At 34.0% G+C, this 24,253-nt stretch overlaps 2 protein-coding genes and 1 long non-coding RNA gene across 4 annotated transcripts in view; 1 reads left to right on the forward strand and 2 right to left on the reverse strand.

Annotated features, from left to right (window-relative positions):
* The window catches only part of LOC149782052 (protein mono-ADP-ribosyltransferase PARP12-like), a 52,918-nt gene that overhangs the window by 15,360 nt on the left and 13,305 nt on the right, over window positions 1-24,253 (reverse strand). The window contains exons 4-6 of the mRNA XM_089933472.1: window positions 9,540-9,757; window positions 8,036-8,168; window positions 3,083-3,213 (exon numbers count right to left, since the gene is read on the reverse strand). Coding sequence (XP_089789598.1) covers window positions 3,083-3,213; window positions 8,036-8,168; window positions 9,540-9,757 — 482 coding nt within the window. The remainder of the gene's footprint in view (window positions 1-3,082; window positions 3,214-8,035; window positions 8,169-9,539; window positions 9,758-24,253) is intronic.
* LOC149782053 (uncharacterized) lies at window positions 15,344-19,811 on the reverse strand. Its single transcript, XR_016414215.1, has 3 exons — window positions 19,424-19,811; window positions 18,560-18,641; window positions 15,344-16,332 (listed from the first exon to the last, which is right to left on the reverse strand). It is a non-coding gene; the product is annotated as an uncharacterized LOC149782053 (long non-coding RNA).
* On the forward strand, window positions 19,815-23,149 carry LOC149782054 (uncharacterized). 2 transcript variants are annotated; one of them, XM_089933485.1, is made up of 3 exons: window positions 19,889-20,186; window positions 20,874-20,968; window positions 22,920-23,071. In XM_089933485.1, exons 2-3 carry the CDS (start codon window positions 20,911-20,913, stop codon window positions 23,036-23,038), a joined length of 177 nt encoding a protein of 58 aa, XP_089789611.1. In that variant the 5' UTR covers window positions 19,889-20,186; window positions 20,874-20,910; the 3' UTR covers window positions 23,039-23,071. The 2 variants fall into 2 exon arrangements, with proteins under 2 accessions (XP_089789610.1, XP_089789611.1); XM_089933484.1 differs by lacking the exon at window positions 20,874-20,968 and having other exon boundaries at window positions 19,815-20,186; window positions 22,920-23,149.

A 24,253-nucleotide genomic window follows, 5' to 3' on the forward strand; every position in this document is an offset into this window, starting at 1 on the left:
AAGGTATTAAAGCCACACAACTAGTGTAAGAATGGCTTGATTTTCTTTAGAAACAGCCATGACAAAATATTGTATGATTCAAATTGTCCCAAATTAGGAGAACCAAAGTTTCATTAGATCACATACAATGCTGTAGTAAATAATACTTTTTTAAAAACTATATTATTCACCTGATAAGGAGAAGAAATCTAAATCACAAAATGGATAGAAGTATTGTCACCCTTTATTAAAAGAGAAAATCGCTTATGTCAAAGCCCTTAAGTAAAATATGTTGTTTAACCCTTGTACAGTGGATATTACCAATGCACCCATATATAACATATTGGTGACACTACCATTTTGGATGTAGATGTACATTAATAACAGTTGAATCAGTTTACATACTTTTTTCAGTCAATCAGGAATTCCATGGATATTTTAAAATGCAAACTCACACAGGAAGTACAAGGATTTACCACGTTTTTGCCTCTAAAAGTCATCATGAACCATGAAAATATGCATGAATATTCTGACTGGTTGCAGAATTTGTCATTAAATAAATGGAAGAAGATTTGGCAAAATGAACCTTGAAATAGTCCCATGGTCTCATACAATCTTAAAAAAATCCTTGAATCAGATGGGTTACCTTGGAAATTCATTGAATTCTTTTTTTTTTTCAAGTCCATGAACGTTTTGAATTTTGACAAAATCTCCTTTAAAGTTTTGGAGGAATACAAACAGTTAAAAGTAAATAAAATATGCCAATGTTTAAATTCTGGACTGCTATTATTTATACATTCTAAAAATATTTTTTTGAAAAAGGCTGAACTGGGCGGATAAATGTCACTGGTATGTATTATGTTGTGGTGACATGTTTATCACAATTGCAAATGGATGACTAGTTCAGTAAGAAATGTAACCCAGCTTGGAATGAAATATGTTTGCAATTTGAAATAGGAGCACAACCCACTTTCCCTAAGTAATGTACTGCTTGGAGACTTTTATTTCAGCAGTAGGTGGGAGACTAGAAGACTGGCCCTAAATATTGCTAAATGAACCAATTAACTGATTCAGTTTATGCAGTTCATTACTGACATTTAGGCAGTACTAATTGCGAACAAAATTACAGTCCAATACAGGTAAAACCACCAATTTTCATGTACCCTTGGTTCCAAAGCCTGGCCAGACTAATAGTTTTAATGGACCAAATGAGGTCACACATAGCCAATATAATGCAATTTCATCTGCATTATACACCTGCTCAGGACAGAGGTGCTCATCAACTACAAGCCTCTGAAATTTGTTGACATACTCAGCAGCTCCTTTGTGATCTGCAGACCGTTTTTCTTAACACATTTTATGCATGGAAATTCTATGATGCTGCTTGAACCTTTGAAGCCATCCTTCACTCTAGTCACACTCATGTTCTATTTTAAATTTTTTATGAAACAACTGAGCATGGTCCGTTAATATCCTGCCCTACAAGTCCATTCCATCACTCCGACGTTGTCAAAATCATTCCATCATCACCTGGTCATGCTCAGTACTCTTACCATCTTTCATAGTTTTTCTAATGTTCATTTGCTTCTTGAAATTACTGTCTTGACAGAATTTCAATATTTTGTTTCTCTGCTTCTTTATATGGTAAATAGATGATGAACCAATACCATATGCATCACACAGCTTTCGTACAGAAACACCATGGTCCAGTTTTTTCAACAGTTCTACTTCATCTTATATCGATATTGACTGGTGTTTACTCTTGACACCACCAATGACACTTGCATCTATCTTTCTTAGAAGCCATAGCTAGGGTGAAATGTAAGTAAAATAAGCTAAGAATGCGAAATAATCAAGTAATCACCACCAACAACTGCAGTGTAAACAATCCAAATGAGTGTGCGCCCAGTAAACTAAATTGGCGGTGTTGGGAATTTCAAGTGCCCTGTCATAATTTTGTCTGGATTAAAATAGGTGCCATATGATCTGTTGCTGGAAAATTGTTGGTTTACCTGTACTTATTAATTCAAAGGAATATATAAAACACAATAAATAAGTATATAAGTTTTATGCTGTTTTTCAAAATACTTTATGACCTATTGAAACTATATGTGACTTGTATAAATGTTAATATTTACAAATATGTGTACTTATTGCATTTAACTCAATTTTAGTTTTTTACTCACGGTGGGGTGGACAAATGTCTAAAAATACACTTGACCAGTCAGGAAAGCACTAAAAGTGTTAGTTTCACAGTACAAATGCTTACTCAATCAGTTATAATTACTGAAACATGAAACTGACGATGTTAAGTACCTAAATTCAACAATCTCAAAGGTTGTTTTCAAGATTGTTACCATTCTACTACCAGTCATAATTTATTACAAACTGAGACCAGTCTGGGTTTTCTTCTCTTAACTGTTTATCAGTATTAAATATCGAGTGCAACACCTGCATCAACTTTATCAAAACAAATGGAAACAAACATCTGGCAAAGGTATGGATTCTCAAAGAAACAGCTGGCAATATATTAGAAAAACACAAGCCAATCTTTAATCTGCAAGGTTTATGGAAGTGATTGGAAAATTCACTCAACTGCCATACATTTTCCCTTGTCATCATAAGTTGGATGAATAGATTTTCAACTTCTGGCATGACAACAAATTATTATGCAGTTTCACATCAACGAATACTGTGAATTCACAACTGCCATGTACCACAAATGTAAAGATCCATGTTCAGGTGCAGATCAATCTGTGAGGACAACTGAACCCCAACCCCAATTCATCAATTTAATTAATAATGCAATGTTTTTGCTGATTACTCCTAACAAACCACACAGACCCAGATCTGTTGGCACATTATGCAATAGTCGATCTGGGTCTATGCAGTTTGCAGCAGGATCCAACTTGGATGTGGGTATATGGTACATGACACCATAGTATACTGCAACACGAAAACCTGACTGCAACATACATGTACATTGTTATAAGGTGACTTCACTTTAGAGTGCACAAAACTGTAATGCTTCCATAAACAGATCTGTAATGAGAGAGCACTGTATTTTCACAGCTTTAATAGGATATCTCCATTCAATACTTACTTATGGTAGTTAGACCAAAGTTCACCATTCTCGATTCTTTCTATGCTGACTATGGATGTTGTGCTTGGCATACTCTCCAAAAACAAGGTTTCCACTTTCTTATACTCCTCTCGATTGAATTTCTTCCTCAACTAAAAGGAACAAATTTAACTTGAAAAATGTAATAATTACAGCTATTAGCTATGGCGGCATGAAGGGCCCAGCTCATTACATTACAATTTGTTCAGAAAAATCTTCCACAGATGATCGTGTATCAAGAAACAAAAGTTAGGAGAATGGGAAATCAGTGAGCATAACTCCTCCAAACGATGATATGGACTCGTTAGAAATCCAAGTCATTCAAAGTCTTAACAATATAAAGGTACATGATACATTTAGTCGAAATCAACAGGATGGGTACTTAGGGGGGTATAACCTCTGTAAATGACTTTGTAAAATGCTGGAAATTAAACTCATTATGTTTCTGACATCAATATAGGGCCTCTGTACAAATTTGGTAAAACCAACAAACCTGGTAAAGTGTAGCTGACAGGTAATAAAGGGCATAACTCTTGTAAATCATGTTGAGGAATGCTGGAAATTAAGTTCTCATCAATATAAAGCCTTTTACTAAATTTGGCTAAAATCGAACAGAACTTGGTAAAGTTCTGCTGTGAAAACAAAAGTCCAGAGATGGGCAATTGAAGGACATAACTCCTGTAAATGATGAAAAGCAAAGCTGGAAAATGAATATTTTTTTTAAAGAAGCTGTTATAAAAAGTTGCATTTGACCTATTTCTAACAATCCTTGTGAAAGATAAGCTGTGGAAATGAAAATGGGGGTGGAGGAGAATAAACAATGGCAATAACTCCACCAGATAATGACAAGGATGCCTGGAAATCAAATCCATCAGAGGATTCATCAATATAAAGTTGCATAATAGATTTTAATGCGTGTAATTCCCAGTAAAGTTATCCCACAAAAAAAACAAATTGTTCATGGACAGACTGTTAAGAGCAGCCCTACTTAACTTTCTACAGTCAAACCTGTGCTAAAGCTCACCTCTTTTAAACAACCACTTGATCACAAAATCTGTTTTTATATTATATATTTTAGATGCTAAAAAATTCATAAGGGAGCAACTGTTTTCAGAGATGACTTCTGGGTTTGGATGCTTGGTATCTTCGGACAGGTTTCATTGTATATAACATATCCTCATCTACAAACAGCACATGCCCATATCTGCCATAACTTAACATGATGGCAGATTGCTGGCATTCACTAATATGGTTCTATGAAATAACAAATCATGATCTGCAGGTGAATGATGTAACGAAGGTCAGTATATCTGTATTAAAGATGTCTGCTTTGGTAAAGTAAATATTTACGATCTAGAAATGACATGGTAATTACATTACTACACCATCAATATCATGTGACTTGCTACCTAAGCTGACCATGTGACAACATATCAAGGTAATGCTTTCACCTCTGAGAGATACTACACATAAAATAATGATGTTGCAGCCTCATCTCTCATTAAATAATGAAATTCTTTTTCAATAATTACAATAACTGTCCTGTGAAAAAAGTGATAAAGTCATTTTAAAATAAAAGACCTTAGGAATTCATTAAAGACTTACATCCTGTTGTAAATCAGCCTCAGGCAGGCTTTTTGTTGCAGAAACCAGTGTGATCTCAATAACTGTCATACTAACAAAAATCCACACTTTTACCACCAGACACATTTACCAACACACTTTTACCACCAGACACATCTACCAACACACTTTCCAACACACATTTTTCTTTATGTATTTGATATGAAAAATCTATCATCATGAACCTTTAAAGACTGGTTTTATGGACAATTAATGTCAGTGTATTTTTTCCCATACTTCTGATGTAATGACCTAATGTTGGGATGGATATTCAACTAAAGGCAGCACAAGAAAATGCACATGAGCATATAAATATTTGAGTGGTTTTGGGTTGCATCATCAGGCCCTCAAATACTCTAACATTTCCGATGTGATAAGCCTTAAGTGCACATTATACAGGGGTAAATGGCTGTTTGGTTCTGAAAGGCACTATTCAATACATTTATGGCTATATTATGCCATGAAATACGAGCTAAGTGCACAAATCCAATGCTATACCAACTGAGCTATTATGATTCCCTGTACAGGAGTAAGTATGATAGTAAATATAAAAAGGAATTTATATTTAGTGTTTTCTAGTACTATGTCACACAAAAAAAATTGTCTTGCGCTAACAATGAAGCCAATATAATTGTTGCATTCAGGGGAACACAAGTAGTCTCGGTTGGAAGCACATCTCCTGGCCAGTGCACACACAATGAGCAACAACGTAGAATGTTATATTTAGAAGACGTACAGGAATTTATATCACGTGCATATATATGTTTAATTTGGCAACACAGTAACAGAATTTATGTACATAAATACAACAAGACACTGGACTCCAGGATTAAATTCCACTGTGGTACATGACAAACCTACTAATGATGACATATATTTACATCAAATGGAATCCCTTCATCTTGGAAAGCTCCAAAGATAAAGGAGTAGAAAAGAAAATGTCATAAACATAAAATATTGAGTCATGACCTAGATTTTCCAATGTGATATGCAGCATATGTTCTGATGATCATGTACAAGTTTCATTTCTTAATCTTGAACAAGCTTAAAGCTTTAAATTGTAAGCAATATAAAAGCATAAAATACTGAGATGTGACCTTGACCTCAAAGCAGATTCCCATATAAAAAAATGACATATGTTATAGTGTTAATGTACAAGTATACTAAGTTTCATCTATAAATAGCTCTAAAGCTAAGGACATTAAATGCCTTAACAGTTAACCATTTTACTATCTTGGTTATAGAGTACTGTAAGAGCTTAACTCTATGCAAAGAATTCTCCCAAACCTTACATCATGTAAATTTGACCTATTTTGCTATAGTCTGTGGAAAGCTTGATGTTTCAGCATCTCCTATGTTGATACTCAGCGAATTTGTCTTTCATTTTGTAACAGCAGTACAGACAGTTAATCAATAAAACTCTAAAACTGGCCTGTGTTAAGAGGAAATTTTTACTGACAACTATACCAATACACCGATGTGTAATTGCCTTTTATTCCATAATATTAGCACGATTACCGTAATTTTGTAAAACCGAGTCAAAGGCATACCTATGAACTTTTCAAAAGCCAAGTAGGGAGACTGAATTAAAAAAAATAAGAGATTGGGACCTAAAATCTGGAGGCTTTTCATGCCATTTTTAAAGCCTTGTTTTCACTAAATATTGACCAATCTTCCTGGTCCAATATGCGTGAAATTCGCAAAAAGACTTGCTGTTTCTCCCAGTGGTGTGCCCTATCTTATTTTCCCCCAGGTAGTGCCCTATTTTCATATTCTGGTCAGCTGTGGTCAAACTGCACAATAGCTAAAGATTTGTCTTAAATAAACACGCAAGAATGTTAGCGTGACTAATTAAAAGTTAATCCTTATCGATGCAACTATGTTGTGAAACTGATTAGCCCTCCATTGTACTTCAAAGAAACCATGTTCTACACTATTGTGTGTCACAAAAGCACCAGCAATTAATTGGCAAAAAACCTGTAGTTTCTTTTCCCTCCGGGCATGAAAGTTGACAGGTACGGTGTAAGGTTGTTTACATGAAAGCAAACTACAACTCAGCTTTTACGGTATTATCATAATTTTCAAAGCATTATTTCTGAAACTTCATTATTGTATTTTGGAAATATCATTAAAGTTTAGCGCAATGGTGCCCATGATTCGACTCCAAGGGATGTGCTTAATTCATTGTGCAATCAAATCTACAATGTACATGAAGTGGTGCTATTACATAAATATGTTCAGCAGATTAATTGCGAGCGTTGAGTTGTCATTCTTTGTGTTGTCATACTGGGATTACATTTTAATGAGTTAGGTATTTACAATTTCAATGCAAAGTAAAAGCATTATCGGTGCAATGATATAAAATGTCCAATGCAATAATGCATAAACAAAAAAGTAATCGACTCAAAAGGAAGAGGTAGTGTTACAGCAACTCGCGATTGCTAAATTCTTGTCATCATTTGATCAGATTATAAAAAAATCTAAATTAGGCAGAAACAATAAGAAAACAGAAAATCAAATAAATTACTTAAGTATACATGTAATTTTTGTTAAATATAAGTCTTCCTAAATAAATACATTTAAAACTTATCTCATGTATCTTGAGATGTCTTGGATGTGTGAGTCAGCTTATATGCAGGTCATGCACTTTTTAGTGTTTATAATTGTTCAGTTTTTTTGGAGGGGAGTCAGCTTCTACGCGAACAGGCTTATATGTGAGTATATAATAAAATTAAAATCCTATAAAAATAGAAATATATAGTTTCCTAACTTGGTAATAATAACCAACCAATCAGACGCAAGATTACCTCATCAATATACCTGGTGATCAAACAGAAGGTTAAAATTCCTGATGACAGTAACTTATGTGTAAAACAAATTCAAAATTTTTCAGGAATTGTTTTAAAGAATTGTTGTAAAAAGTGTTTTTTTCACTAATTATTGTGATGCCAGCCTTATCTAATGGCTAAGCAACATCATTTGTCCAAACCTAAAAGCCTTAAAGGTCTTGATACTGTCAATGCTCACAGTCCACTCCGGTTCAAATTGGTGAAATGACCATTTCAAATATTTAGTTTGGGGGGGAGGTCGGGGATTTTCTTTCCAAACTGGATATCTTTTCTTCTTTTATCTCAAGAAATTATTTCAATGAGAAATCAAAGTGGGTAGGGGCAGGCTGATAAAGTTTCAAAAGTGGACTTATCATGGAAGAATTAAAATAATTATCTTTAATTATCTTACATAATCTACTGAAGTAGATCATCTATGACTCCACAATGTGCTATAAAACAGACTGAACTTGAAATTACCTACCTCACTTCTGCTGAAAATATCAATTACATCCTGTCCATTTTGAACACTCCAAGTACTGGGCACAGGGCATTGTTTCATCCCTATCGTTGCCCCAGGAACTCGCTTTGAGGAAAACACTCCAGATTTAACCGGCCTGAAAATGTACCCAATATGAGTAAACTTTAACAAGGTGCAATACAAGATGTGTTCAAATGTATAATCTTGGTACTGTCTAGTGCAAATCAGTATATGAAATGTATTTTGGTAGAATCCATCCTACTGAATTAGTGTTCTGAATGCAAGCTATAGAAATGTGTTCTCTTAATTGTCACAATCAATGCATTGAGGTACAGGACCAATTGTTAGTTAGGAAATGAACAGAGTTTTTGATGTTAGAGATTTGATAAGAGATTTATCATGTGCTCACTATAAAGGTTAAATTATTTTACCATCTTCCACATGAAGTCTGATATGGAATTTCAGGTCGTAAATACCATGGGATATGACATTTTATGTTATAAATACCATGGGATGTGAAATTTTAGGTTTTAAATACCAGGAGATATTAAGTTTTTGGTCATAAATACCAGGGGCCCCGAGTGGCCAAGTGGTCTAAAGTGCTCTCCATTACGGATCTCTGCCATCTCACCTCTGTCTGTGTGGGTTCAAGTTACAAATACGGGTAATGTGGGTATGTGAGAAAGCTTGCCAGTAGCTTCTCATGGGTTGGTGGTTCTTTCTGGGCTTTTCCCAGGTTCTTCCTCCACCATTAATACTGGTTGCCATATATAGCCTATGATGTGCTGAAAAATGGCGTTAAACACTACAACAACAACATAAATACCACAGGATATGAAATTTTATGTCATAAATATCTGGGGATATGAAGTTTTAGGTTATAAATACATGGGGATATGGAATTTTATGTCATAAATACCAGGGGATATGAAATTTTAGATCATAAATACCAGGTGGTATGGAATTTTAGGTCATAAAAAACAAGGGATATGAAATTTTAGGTAATAAATACCAGGTGGTATGGAATTTTAGGTCATAAATACCAGGGGATATGAAATTTTAGGTCATAAATACATGGGGATATGGAATTTTAGGTCATAAATAACAGATGATAATAAGTTTCAAGAAACATTCTTACAATTTTTTGCCCAAATTTGTCCTGTAGTTTTGTTGATGCCCCCAAAAAACCCATTTTCTAAATGGTTGTTATAGAAGTCATTCAGTTGCTAAGGCAGCTGCCAAAAGACAGCTATGACTTACAATATATCCCTATCAAGTCTAATCATAATTAGCTTTGAAGATAATGATGGACTGATGGCAGATATGACACAAAGGATGCCAAGTCATAAAATAGCTCTACTATATCCAATTTTTTTCCAGAAAGGTGATGCATGGGCAAAAGACATGATTACAAAACAGTAGGATTCATCATGTTTTTAATATCTTGCTAGCATCAAAGAAGTTATGAGGAGTATTAAAAATGTTATGGATTATATAAATTGCTTACTGTAGCTTCCTTTTCTTAGCTTCCTTTGGTGAAACATGTTCTGGGCGGCGCTTTACTCTGCGTTTTGTTTTAGTATCCATATTTCGTTGAGTCATCATATTGAAGTCCATCATGTATGCATAGTCCTGTATTTCAAACTGGTATTGACCTTTGGGATTTGCCAGATACCTCTGCTCAATCACATTACTGACAAGATCTGTCTGGTACCCTGTCATGTTCTGAAATCAGCAAGGTTGTTTGTAATGATGGATAACAGTTCTACAGAAAACATAATGCTAAGTTCTTATTAAATACTTTAAAGTCAAAACAAAATGAACCTATGAAAATAGAACTGTATTAAATGTTATCATTGGCTGTGGAATCTGTAAGTAATAATCCTACAAGTATACACTAAGGACATCAAAAGACAATACATAATAAATTTACAAGGATATAACAGAGACATCAAAGGACAATATATTGTTATGTCTAGGGGCTTAAACTTATGTAACAAGCATTCAATTTTCCAAAAAATAAATTTATTTAAATAAAAAATAAAATCAAACAAAGTCAAAGAATTAAAAATAACTTACAGTGGATCGATTCCTACAACTATCCTAAATTATGCTATCAATTTCTCACTAGTCTGGAAACTATCCAAGAGTATTCAGAAGGTTCTAATGCGTTTTATGTACTACCATGCTAGCAACACTGAAGTATCACTGTTCTAAATCCAAATGCTTTTACTTCAAGGTAATCTTGAACATAGAATATCACTGAAATCCTTGAGAGGTTATATAATCAAAAAGAATTAATTAAATATTCAAGTCCTGGAATAAATTCACATCATCCTGAGTGTGTTAATTACAGATTTTCCACACTGCTAACTCCAACAAACAAATATAAATAAATCAGTATTTCTTCTCAATGACTCTTACAGACCTGAAGAATAGAATATGTGGTGTGTGTATTGTCATTATATAGTGTTTATATATGCTTCAAATCAATGGAATCTTGTTCACTAAAAGATTATTGAACAATTTAATTTTATCATTTCAAAATAACTAAAACAGTCATTTTCTGACCTTGTCAAACTATGGAACCATTCAACAATTAAGGTGCACTGGACACCTCTAACTGGGCAAATGTACTCCCAGTTTCAAGTGATGTATTGTGGCTTCCATTCAAATAAATGCAAGGCTTACTTGACTGGCATAACTTTTGTTGATTTGACCTTAGTAATCGGCCTTGTTATGAATGAGAATTAAACATGTAGTGTACATGTACTTTTTCTATAAGACAAGTAAGCCACTCAATTAAATTATTTAAAATACTATGGTATCTTGAGTCTTAAAGTTAGCGATCAGTGAGTAAATATATAAAAACACTGACCTTCAAGATATATATGTCTAGGGTTTTTTGGTGCTCTATATTAAAATGCATTTAATTTCCAGTTTAAATCAGATATCTGTGCGAAATGATTTATAAGGAGACACCATGAAGATTCCAGGTCATGCAAGGGGAGTTACTCTGATATTGTGGTAATACTGACAAAATATTTTTGCGATGACAAATACTTGTCTTAATGTTGGGACCTTGATGTGTATTTTGCACAAAGTGTAAATCAACTTTTGAAATGGATGATGCCTCCATGGTTTTTATTCTGCCACATGTGTCCTCCAACAACAGAACCTTATCAGAGAATTAAAGAAATGTAAATGTAACCATGGTAGCATAGGAGTAGCAATGCGATTGGACCACCAACATGAGCATGAAATTAAGTATCAACCAAAGACTTTCTAAACACAACCCCGGTGTTCCAATGAAAAGTAATAAGTTTTGTCCAACAAAGTTTTAAAGTCAATACCTGTTAGTTGCGAAAACCACCAGAAAAAAAAAAAACACATCCCTTCACATTCTGACTTGTATTTGCTACCAATAGATTCAATCTCTTGGATCTGGAAAAATATGGTAATCATGTGATCAAATTCTTGCAATCTTTGGACATTATCAGATGACAAACTGGTTAACCAATTTATTACAGTGATACAGATTGTAAGAAGATATTAATTCCATTTAAGACCATGGGTTAAGGCCATTTTTAAAATAGTGTACTCACCAGCAATCCTGATATTTTCCCAAAATCAACAAGTGATGCAGAACTAGTAAGTTATGATATTGTAGTGTATATAACAGAAATACATGATAGGTGGCACTAGTCAGAAAACTGCTGAAAAAATCAAAATACCATGATACCATAGTGCCTACAACATATAAGATATATATTATATATAAAATCCTTCAGTATGAAAGATCAATGACCTATATTTCAAATTTAAATATTCATAATCTGATAGAAAGTCATGGTCGCTCAATGGTTAATGTGCCAGACTCAGGACCAAAAGGGTTCAGGTTAAAGTCCAACCATCCTACTGGACCAGCCTGGGTCAGCTACCATGGCGTGTCACTGGGCAAGGCATTCTGCTAAATAACCTACTTGTGTTGCTGTGCTGTAAAGTACCAAAGCAAACAAATATAATCTGATAATAGCTATAGTCATACTGATTCCATTCAATTTAAATCCCAAGAGGGATCATATTTCAGTGAAATATTGGTTAGCAATACATTCAACATGCTGTGTTGTTTTATCTCCAAGGAAAGCAATGTCAACATTCCCATCAAATAAAAAATCCAAATACTCTTAGTCAACAAAAACATGCACACACTCAAACATACCATTCATTAGGTGGAACTTCCAAGCTATACTTGTTACATTCAATAATTTGACATTTCCTTGGATGAGAACGAAGGTGTCAGGTCTCTGAGATCTGTTAAGAAATTTACAAGAGTAATTCCTGGCATACACTGGCTTATTGGTACAATCCTAATACAATAATATAAATTGTACTTCAGATGAATCAAGGAAAGTGAAATATAACAAAAGACACTTTGCCGTCAAAAAAGCAAATTTAAAATAAATAAGCTGACTGCAAACAATACTTACTGTCTGAAAATTTCAGCTCTGGACATAGGATGAGATCAAATGGGGCCTCTCTAAAGATAGATGAATTTATTTGTAGGATGCCTATTATATGTTTAAGTAAAAATGTTGAGAATGCAGAATTGATGTGAATCGATGTGACTGAATTCATACAAATTATACATATTTGTATTTAGAAATCACCAGTCAAAGAGAACATAGTCAAGCTAGTTAATTCAGTCCAGGTTGTTTCTTAGATTACTTTCACTTACAACTTGGCTTTGATTTCTATAATATAAACAGAATCATAACTTATAATTTCAATGGTAAACACAGTGATTATTGCTTTATTGTAACAGAAAGGCAATTTGGTGGATCTATTCTGACAAATGCTTTGTTCTGACAAAAAGACAATGTATCTATTGTAACGCTAAATTCATTAACACTGAGTTTATGTATTCACAAAATGGGGGGGGGGTCGGATTTACCCTTTAATGCTTGGTTCCAGAACAGATCCTGTTTATCTTATTTGTAATGATAAAGACTGTATTCATGACGATTTGCATTAAAATTAACTAAATGTGAACACATGCATTGCTGTAAATACTGGATATAACAGCAAGTATTTTCAGTAAGCTGTTGTGGAACGTACAAAAGAATCGAACAAGAGATACAAAAATGCAACAAGGTTAAGCTTATTTTAAGTTCTCTCCTCATTAACAACAACTTTTACGTTGATAATATGGATAACATGAGTATGAAACCAGAAGAATATAACCTAAATTGAAAAAGAAGTTAATCAGATGGTAAAAGAAAATACACGATATTGTAATAATATCAATATATATATATATATATATATATATATATATATATATATATATATATATATATATATTGTAATCAGGGGCCCTGAGTGGCCGAGTGGTCTAAAGTGCTCTCTGTTACGGATCACTGCCATCTCACCTCAGTCTGTGTGGGTTCGAGTCTTGGATTCGGCTAACGTGGATATGTGAGAATGCTTGCCAGTAGCTTCTTGTGGGTCGGTGGTTCTTTCTGGGGTTTTCCCGGGTTCTTCCTCCACCACTAATACTGGCTGCCATGCATAGCCTATCGTGTGCTGAACATGGCATCAAACCCCACAACAACAATATATTGTAATAATATCAAACAGTAACTAACAAGAATTTATAAGAGGAACATATTAAAAAGACAACATACGACAGATGCTGTAAATGATGCAGGGACAGTAGGTATATGATTATGAACTTCATCTCAAGTGGTATATAAATAGCAACCAAATCTGTGCCAGAGATACATCAGGTCAGTGTGAAGACCGAAATACAGCAGTCATTAAACAATTCTCTTCATTGTAATTATGAACATCTGAACTGCCCATCATCCATGCATGCCATGTTTTGGCGTCAGGAGCATGGGATAGTTCCCTTGTTTTGAGTTTCATGTCATTTTATTTCATGAGAGACTGAAGCACAGGTGAATTCCAAAAAACGAGAAAGATGTAGCTGTACAGTGATACCAAATAAAGTAGACTTTCTACTCGTTACATGATACAACAAACAAAAAAAAACCTGTAATTTTTTAAGACCAGATGTTTTCTTTAAATGCAAAATATTAACAGGTACAAGAAACCGCAGTTTTAGACTTCCTGCCAGTCCAAACAGCACACACACACACCAAACAACCATTCTGCACAAAATCCCAAAATCTTCATGGGTGACCATCTCTCATTTCTGTGGAATGTTTTCCATCTGTACATCGATGTAAATGACACTTGCATGAAAAATAAGTATATAATTCAAATTGCTTATGAAGTTATGGTTAATTGCAGTGGGGAGGGGTATTAAGTTTTTTCTCGCACAAATTCATTGATTTACATCAGAGGGTCTTCAAGTGATAGCAGCCATTTTCACTATATATCTATAGTGATATATATATATATAAATATATATATATATATATATATATATATATATATCAGGCTAAAATCACTATGTTACATATCTGTGACCTGGGGAATCTGAATCTGGGCTCAGATTTTCAATATCTCAGACATTTATAGAGATATACTCCCTAAAACTATTCCTTTCATCCATTACATATTTTATTTGTTTCTTAAGGTAATACTACTACTACCCAGTTACCCATCACAAACACCAAGTATGATTTTATTTCAAAACTCTATCTACTGGGGATTGTACAAATGAATCTTCAAAAATTCAATTAATGTTCATCATAATTAAGCTGTACCAGATACAAATAATAAATGCAAAAATTCACTGTGCCCGGCTGTACTTTTTCCATCGTATACTCTGGAAAAGGCTGGAATATGATGGAAAAACATGGAAAACACTGGAAAATGATGGAAAAATGAAATATTCTGCAGAATTTAGCATGGAAACCCTGGACATTGTGCATGGAAAATGCTGGACATGCCTGGAAAATGCTGGACATTTTGGACTTTGAAATGTTTCAGCATGGAAAACCCTGGAAAACGATGGACATTTTGGACTTTGATTTTTTTTCAGCATGGAAAACCCTGGAAAACGATGGACATTTTGGACTCAGAATTTTTTAGATAAATTTCAGCATGGAAAACCCTGGAAAAGAACTTAGTCAATTTTCAAGATTGGTACAAAGAATTATTTTTAATTACCTAAAGAAAGAGCAATCATGACTAAACTGCGCTGTAACACAGATTTTTGAACTTGAAACTAAACTATTATTTCAAATCTATGATAAATATATACTGAGAAATATATGACAGAAGTCAAATAAACAAACTAAACCATACACACACACACACACACATACTTGACCCCTGCTTTAAAAAGACAAACCACAAGTGTTAAAGTAGTACATCATTTATTGTATGTACCACATATGCAATTAAATGTTCATTATCAAAAGAACATCACTATACAAAAATGTTGGTGTAACACAAACTATACATGTATGAAAAGATATCCTGAAAAATTAGTTAAATCTTGACCAGAAAATATCTGGTGCATATAAAATCATAAATATGTCCAAAGAGCTTGACACTACAGTGTATAAGTATGAAATTCTGCTGTGCAATGGTAAGAGCCATTTTAGTCCTTTTCATGATGATTGGGGAGAACAGCACCTGGATAAATGGCATTTCCAATTTCAAGAACAATAATAGGTTCTCGAAGACACTCGATCCTATTTTTGATGACGAAAGGAAGTCTTCTTTCTTGTCAGAGCCAACTTCATTCCAAAGAGATGTTTGCACATACTTATTAGTTGCACCTGTACAGCCCCCAGTTTCACACATTTCATCAATTTTTTGCAGATCTCACAATAAAAATTGTATCTGAGATACTCCTTACTGAATTCACATTTTTTCCTTCAAATCTTTGACAATTGTTAATCCTGTGTTTGCTGAAGGAAGATGCAAATGAATTAAGTCCAAAAAGTCACATATTTAGCATTTGACAAATTATGTCTTGTTGGCAAAGCCCCAAGGGCAATAACATGTTCAGACTTTGTGATTTCACTACAATATATATCTTGTTATGGGGCTTTGACATAAGTGGGGGATCTGTGACATAGGATGGGTAAGACTGAGTTGCTTCATTCACATGATGATACTGTTCATCGTCTTAACTTGATTAAAACTCTATACTTTCTTCTGAGTCAGACGAAAAACTCGTGTCACTGTCACCATATCTAGTTGGTTTATCTGTTGATATTCTCATTATATTTGAAGAGTTAGTATTACTTGCACTCGTACAGTCACCAATTTCATAATCTCCAAGACCAACAGAACTGGATTCACCTAGATCAACAACACTGTAATGAGAAATACAAATTTTTGTGAACATTTATAATTAATATTAAAATCTTAACATTCAAACATTATTGTTTTGTTGTGGGAATTGAATATGTACAGTTAATATTACACTGTTACAGTAGTTTAGTTTGACAAATCCAATGTTAATGCATGCATCATTTAAACATGGGTAATGCAAACATGATACACAACAAATGCATGTAAATGACAAGTAATTGATACACAATAATATACTCAATCATACAAAGTACATGTGATACAACATACACATCATAAATTTATGTGATGTTTTCAGAAACACAACTCAAGTTTCATAACGTTTCAGGGCGTTATAAGAAAAATGAAAGCAAAAAACATATTTAACATTTTAAATAATTAAAAACTGAAGTATGATTAAATCACAATGCATAACAATAAATTATTATATCTTGTTCTGCAAGAATCAATACTGATCAGATATTTCCTGGAATTTCTGTAATTGGCTGATCTGGTTGTATATGGTGTACATTGTGCATATATTGTGTATGGTGTCAGGGATGGTCCTGGCTTTTAAAAAGCTGTCGCCAAAAAAATCGTCAACCTCAATATTTTGTCGCCAATTTTCAAAAAGTGTCGCCAGAACAAGTAGCGTACATTTTTCCAAGTGTTAATTTAGTCTATTAATGTAACAGGCAATGAAAATTACAAAAGATTGGTTAGTTAATTCTTTAATTACAACAAGCATTAACAAAATGTTACAAAGTGTTACATGAAGATCTGTCGCAATTTTAGGGCTGCCAACTTGTTGAATGCAGTTTCAAAGTCTAATTTTTCACATCTGTACATGCTGATTCTCATGAAATTCTCTAGAGATGAGATGCAGAGTTTATTTCTGATGTCAGTTTTTATGAGGTTTATCTTACTGAATCCACGTTCACAGTACACAGCACTGACAGGTGACACCAGTAGTCTATCAGCAGTCCCCCCACCCCACCCCCTTATGGCTAGCTTCACAAAGCTTGTAGTGAATTGCTTCCTAAATCCCAAGAATGATCACTGAATGCTGTATAAATTTTCTCGACAAACAAAATAGGATCTCCATTCCCACGAATCAAACTTACATGAGTCAACACCGGGCAATATTGGACCGTATATATAAGCATAAATTCACACCCAATTTAGAGATTCTTTCACTCTTGTATTTTGAGAAATAAATAATTATTATTAATTATGCAAAACTGGTTGCTGTTTTTTTTTGTGCTATTTCTTGTTTCGGAGTTTAAGTCTCAGCAGCCGTAACACGGATTGATGGCAAAAGGAAAAGATCAATGAGTAAAATGCTGCACTGGCGACAGACATAATTGTGATTGAGATTTTTCCATTTGCTTTGTATTTATACACAGTAGTCGGTACTTCAAAGGTTATCAGTTTTCTATGAAGGTTCAGCAAAACTATTGTACTGGTATATGTAAAAAAAAAAAAAAAAAAAAAAAACAACAGAAGATTTAGCCATTCAATTAATTGTATTTGTTCTATTCGCGTCTTCAGAAGTCGGTCAGTTGTAGGTATAGTTCAGTAGCATGATTGACTGTATCACATCATACAGTACTCAGCCCAGATGTCAGCATAAGCAGATTATGATGTAACAATGCACTGTAAAGATGGGGTTGTCAATACGAACAAAGGATTGTTTGTGTAACAGACTGATTCCAATGCATTGCTTAGTCAAGTTTGTGGCTTCCTTTCGTTCTCCCTTTTAATTTATCCAGTCCAAATCTATGACTGTATGTACAAATTAATAACCAAAAAGTCTGTCGCCAAAAAAATCGCCAGAGGGGATATTTTTGTCGCCAATAAGGAAAAAAAATCGCAATTTGCGACATTGGCGAAGCCCAGGACGATCCCTGGGTGTGTTGGATAATCCATACAGAGTGAATGTTCTGTTCGAACACGCACATTGAATATTCTGTCTGTAAATACTGAATGATTTCACCATATACTCAGATTCTGCTGAACTCTGAAAATTCCATTTAGTGTTGTACAGTGAAATTTGTTTATTCCTTAAATTATTGATATGGTAATGAAACTGTGTTTAAGATATGAGCCATGTTAAGCTGTGAATGTACTAGGTAATAACAAATGTATAAAGAATAATGCTTATCTTCACAAAAATAAACAATTTTGTGAGAGACAGCTGCAGATATTATTTTAAAAGTGAAAAAAACTCTATACTATTCCTGGAATTACCATTGTTTTCTCTTCCTCCAGTACATTGTGCTTTTAGGAATTAACTTCATACTGCTTATGTATTTTTCCTGAACGCCAGTACCTGTAATACATAAACAATATTAAAACGCTTACAGACTGTACAATCAGACTGATTAAAACATTAGCGCATCGTTCAAAAATCAACTTCATGGTAAAACTTGGGTAAATTTTAATCTTGCTAAGATTAATGTGAAATTTTTCAAAATTTCTTTTTCCAGGACTTAAGTTATGATTTTACTTCTATATGAAGCAGTCTGAAAATTTAGCAGTAACCTAAAGACCTTTTTGGACTTAGATCTACAAATACTCAATAAATTCACAACTTTATCATAATACCAGAGCAGTCCCTTTTTGGGCTTACATGTATCACTGGAGTTAACATTTCCAAGACTGACAATTACAAGGTTATGGCTGTTAAAATAAAATTGCACAAATTAGGTTGCTTTGAAAGTTATGTATATATTGAAAAACAAAAATACCTACTCTAATTTTAAAACTGGTGCAAGAGGAAACTTGTTTTTGACCCTGTATATCTTTTCACATTTATTGAAATTAAATCAGTCAATTCTTTTAACAACTATTTTGTATTACAATTATATAATGAATTTCAACTGCGCAGCTTCAAACACATTTGTCAATTTATACCAATATCAGGACTAAATAATTAGTGCCAAAAGCCGGTGCTAACCAATGACTATGCTTGTATCACGTGGGCTTCTATACTTGATTACAATTTAATTACCAGTCATACATACATAATATAGTGCTGGGCGGTTAATCATATAGTCAGTTTATACTTGGGCAAACGAGATAAAGTCAAGACTCCGTTTATTTCATACTCACCTATAATATTTGGGTGTCCAATTTGTGTTGTTTTTCCATTTGTGTTCCACACCTCGACACGATATTGCCTCTTGGTCGTAAACTTTGTCTTCTAAAACGTCTTTACTGTAAACCGATCCATTCCCCAACATATCCAAATCACGGCGTTGGTATCCGATGTATACATATCAACTCTTTAGATAAGTCATAAATCAAAAGAGAACAAAATTTCTGATTTTTCTGTCGAGTATTCGCCTTCATGTATCGGAGTCACATTTCTGTCACGCAGAAATAGCCGAGGTTTTTCCGTATGATGAAGGCTGATGAAGCTGACTATGATGGGATATAAAATTATGAACTTATTTTTTTAAAAACCAATTACTACATTGAAAAAGCCGGCATATTTCGATTTCATGCGTTAGAACAAAATATTCTGCAAAAAGAAGAAGAAAAAGAAAAAAAACTTTTTCTGTAAATTTTGGTTCTAAATTTTGCACCATAAAAGACTTTGGATAACCAGTCTAGAATTTGGGCGCAATTTTCGATTAGAGTGTCATTGAAATTGTACAATATAAAATATCCCAGGATTTTAAGATGACTACTGAACCCGAAATATCCCTGGTTATATGGCTGAATGATCGTCACATTCAGGGAGGCATAATCTGTATGGCTGATTTTCACTCGCCACGAAAAGAAATGAAGGAATATCGCATGGGAGAGAGAGTGATGGCAGTTTGTCGTGGATTCAAGGGATACCATGAGTGTATTATTGCGAAAATTGCAGGTAAGTCATTTCTCAGTCCAAATGTAGCAAAATTATTTGCACGGCCGCCAAGTACCTTAGCTGCGACAGACTTCGCGTGACGTAAATTTACGGAAAGCTATTACGAAATATATCCAATGGAACAATTTCTTTTTTTTATGCTGTTTGAAGACATAAATTAAACATCAAACCTGTAAAGGTATTGAAGGGTATGTGTTATGTTTTAAGCTTTGTTTACATAATTGGCAATTTTTTTACTTATCCCTAATGCACAATGACCAGTCATTGCATGGCTGTCTTTCTAAAAGTTGGTACATGCCAGCCTTGTGAATATACATTTCCAAATTGTAAATTTCACTTTAAATTTTATTCACCCATGATATTATTAATGATCTGACTGGTATTTGTATTTTTTACATTTTCGTCATTTTTTTCCAGACATTGTACTATTTGTAGCAATAAGTTATATTTGTTTTAATTAATTTCAGACAGTGACCCGGAAATATACTGGTAGATCTCTTTTCCAATTAATCTTCGATTCAGGTTATGGCTTGTTTCTGTCTATCCAATTTATATACAGCCATTTCAGTAATATTTAATAGTAACTTACTGTATAATTAATAAGAATGTACATCTATAAACTGTTGCAAATGATTATCAATTTTCCTCACCAAAAATATTTGTTTAGTTTGTGTCCTTTAATTTCAGAAAAAAAGTTGCAAGGCACAGTTATGCAAACAACTTGATGGCGACAGCTTCATTGAAATTCTTCAATCTTTTAATCGGAATCAAGCAAGCGAGAGGTAATACTACATTTGTTTCAAATTCAAATGTCTAGAACATTAGCTATAACCTGGAGTTGTGTATGTAGATAAGTAAATGTATCAGAAACTTTGTGCATATGAATCATCATGGTGAAAATTTTGATTAAATTTTTTTTCGCACCCAGCATGAGGCAGAATTATGTCAAATTTAGGATTTTAACCAAGCTGCTAAATAAATATTCAGAATGCTGTACAGTTCTGGTGACTATATTGGCAAGATGCTAACTTAGGGCAAGAGCCAATAATAAGTACACACAAGGCCACCTCTCCAAGACCAGTCCAGAATTCAAATAATTTATGGTATATTTTAAATTATTAACCATGCATTTTAAACTTTGTTAACCTATAATAAAATATATGCCAAATTGTAATAAATTTTTTTTATGAACTAAGGCTGGAACATTATTGTGAAATTTAAACATACACATAACTACTACTTGAAACATTATAGTGTTGACAGGCAATATCCAAATGGACAATGTAAATATACTATCAGTTTAAATGGTATAATCACAACTGCATGTATATGGTAGCCAGTTTGTGTGTGCGTGATTCAGATGTTTAGTAACGTAGCTTTAACAAATATTTAGTCATGTCACTATAACGATGTCTGCAGTGTGGCAATTTATAGTGATGTCTAGCACTGAGATATCATGCTACAGACATGTAGCATAATGTCTCCCACCCATTCACATTATTTTGACACCAGGTTGACCAGTCCTAACACTAACATCTTAACCATTTACCTTATATTACAAAGTGCAGCATGCTATAAATAGAGCACCTGTTACCTATTCGACTCCATATGTTATAGGCCTGCTTGTTAACTGTTAAGCAATGTAGTGTATGTTACGTTTAACAGCAATTGTAACCATTTCACATTTTTGGTACACATCTGTTATGTGTGGAAAAATTTAATATTAAAGTCTGATTGTTATAGCTGCATAATTTTTTTTCACTTAAGAATTTTTTATTTGCTTTAAAATCTTGAGAGGACTCATTCACCGTCATGTCAGTGAGGCAGTGTAACCAATCGTAGCTGCCATTTCTCGTACTTGAAATTTACAATTTCGTCTGCATCTACATCACTAAGTCATCTGAATTTGATAATTTATAAAAACTAATTGCTGCCTACATCAATATCAGAGCCTTTACTTAAGTTATTGAATCTTTCGTAGTTGTGGTTCTAATCGTGAAACCTTCTTAAGTACTGAATGAAATCCGCGACCTCCATTTTGTAGAGTGGAGATTATGACCCAGTTACTTTAAATAGCAGATATCAACCAGGGCATAAACAGTGACCACGTGATCTAATGTAATTGTCATTCACAGAAATGAATGTAGTATCTAAATGGGGGTTTTCCCCGAAGATGGTGCTATGAAAACCGGCTTAAAAAGGCTGATGTTTACAGCAGGCGTCAGAAGGCGCTTCCACGTCAAAGGAGTAGAGGCGTCAAAAGATGCTAGCATGAGGTAACGGGTTAATGCTGAGAACCACGTGAGGCAGCTAATAGTACCATTTTTTTTATAAGTCTTTGGTATGACTCGGTTAAGGGTTCAAACCTGTGACCTCTCACACCCGCAGCAGGTGCTCTAACTACTTAGACTTAGGCCACAGGAGCAGTTAGGTAGCCAGTTTAATTTATGATGGAAACCACAGGTTTTTAAGCCTATTAAGTTAGTCATCAAGCCAAGTGCCTCAGTACAATTACCAACCTCAGGGATTGTAAAAGTACTGTAATTGCATGAAATGTTTCAGGCATAACTCTCATTCTCTCAATCCCTCCCCCTCTCTCTCTCTCTCTCTCTCTCTCTCTCTCTATATATATATATATATATATATATATATATATATATATATATATATATATATGTGGGATTGAAATCTTGCTTGATTCTATTTATTAATATACAATGATTTGCATTTCAGAAATCATCAAGAAGTATAACATTGGGGAAGTGATGGCGAGGCAGAAGCTTTGCGATTTGGTTAAACCATCAAGAGTACCATCACTTCCACAGACTCCAGTGGTGACAACAGAAAAATAAGAAATGTGAATGAAATATGAAACAACACTTGTAAAATAAATTTTAAATTTTTTAATTAAAATTGAGATAGAAATTAATGTGAATTTCTGTTATTTTGTTGTTAACATTGCTTCAGAATAAATTCAAACTATAACTAGAGTAAGAGAACATATTTTTAGAAACTCTGATGATGTAAGGAGCCAGTAATCTGGATTTTATGACACACCAGTAGAAGTGTAGCAACATTTATGACAACTTAAGCCATGTTATCTACTGAATACTAGTGCACAACCTATTGAGCTACCAGTGACAAGTATAGTTTTTAATTTTTGTTTCCTTGTTCAAAAGTTACTAAACACCTCAGTCCATACAAGGAGTTGGTTGGGGTAATTTGGATCATGTTCTTCTTGAAATTATCATCAAATAAAAGTTGCATCACTGTTAAAAATCTCATTTTCATAAAATATTTCAACAATTTTCAGTTAAATTTTAGTGTTGTCCAGGGTTTTCCAGCTTACCCTGGATAAAGACTGGAATATTAGTCCAAATGCTCCAGCATTTTCCATGCTAGAATTGTCCAGGGTTTTTCATCGTTTTCCATGCTAGAATTGTCCAGGGTTTTCCAGCCTACCCTGGACATAGGTGGAATATTAGTCCAAATACTCCAGCGTTTTCCATGCTAGAATTTTCCAGCATTTTCCATGCTAGAATTGTCCAGGGTTTTCCAGCCTACCCTGGACATAGGCTGGAATATTAGTCCAATACTCCAGCGTTTTCCATGCTAGAATTGTCCAGCGTTTTCCATGCTAGAATTGTCTAGGGTTTTCCAGCCTATCCTGGACAGAGGCTGGAATATTAGTCCAAATACTCCAGCGTTTTCCATGCTAGAAATTTCCAGTGTTTTTCATGGAATATGATGGAAAATCTACAGCCGGGCGTGCCCTCATAAAAGAGGTGAATTGAACACGATGAATTTTTTAGATGACCATGATACATATTTTAGCTTTATTCGGATCAATTACATCCAAATATGGAAATTCCATCAAAATTTATTTCCTGCTGTGAACTTACAGAAGCAAAAATAATTCCTCAATACCTTGGTTTTCCTCTTAAATGGCTCCTATCTAGCAGCCACACACATTTTATAGCCTTTGGCTCCAAGTCTGTGTTCAAATGCACCCTTACAGTAAGGCCACACCTCTAACCTGACCTACATATTAGTACAAAAATATCAGT

This window comes from Sinohyriopsis cumingii, chromosome 15, assembly GCF_028554795.1.
Source record: "Sinohyriopsis cumingii isolate HCF-2022 chromosome 15, ASM2855479v2, whole genome shotgun sequence".
Taxonomy (NCBI): Eukaryota; Metazoa; Mollusca; class Bivalvia; order Unionida; family Unionidae; genus Sinohyriopsis; species Sinohyriopsis cumingii.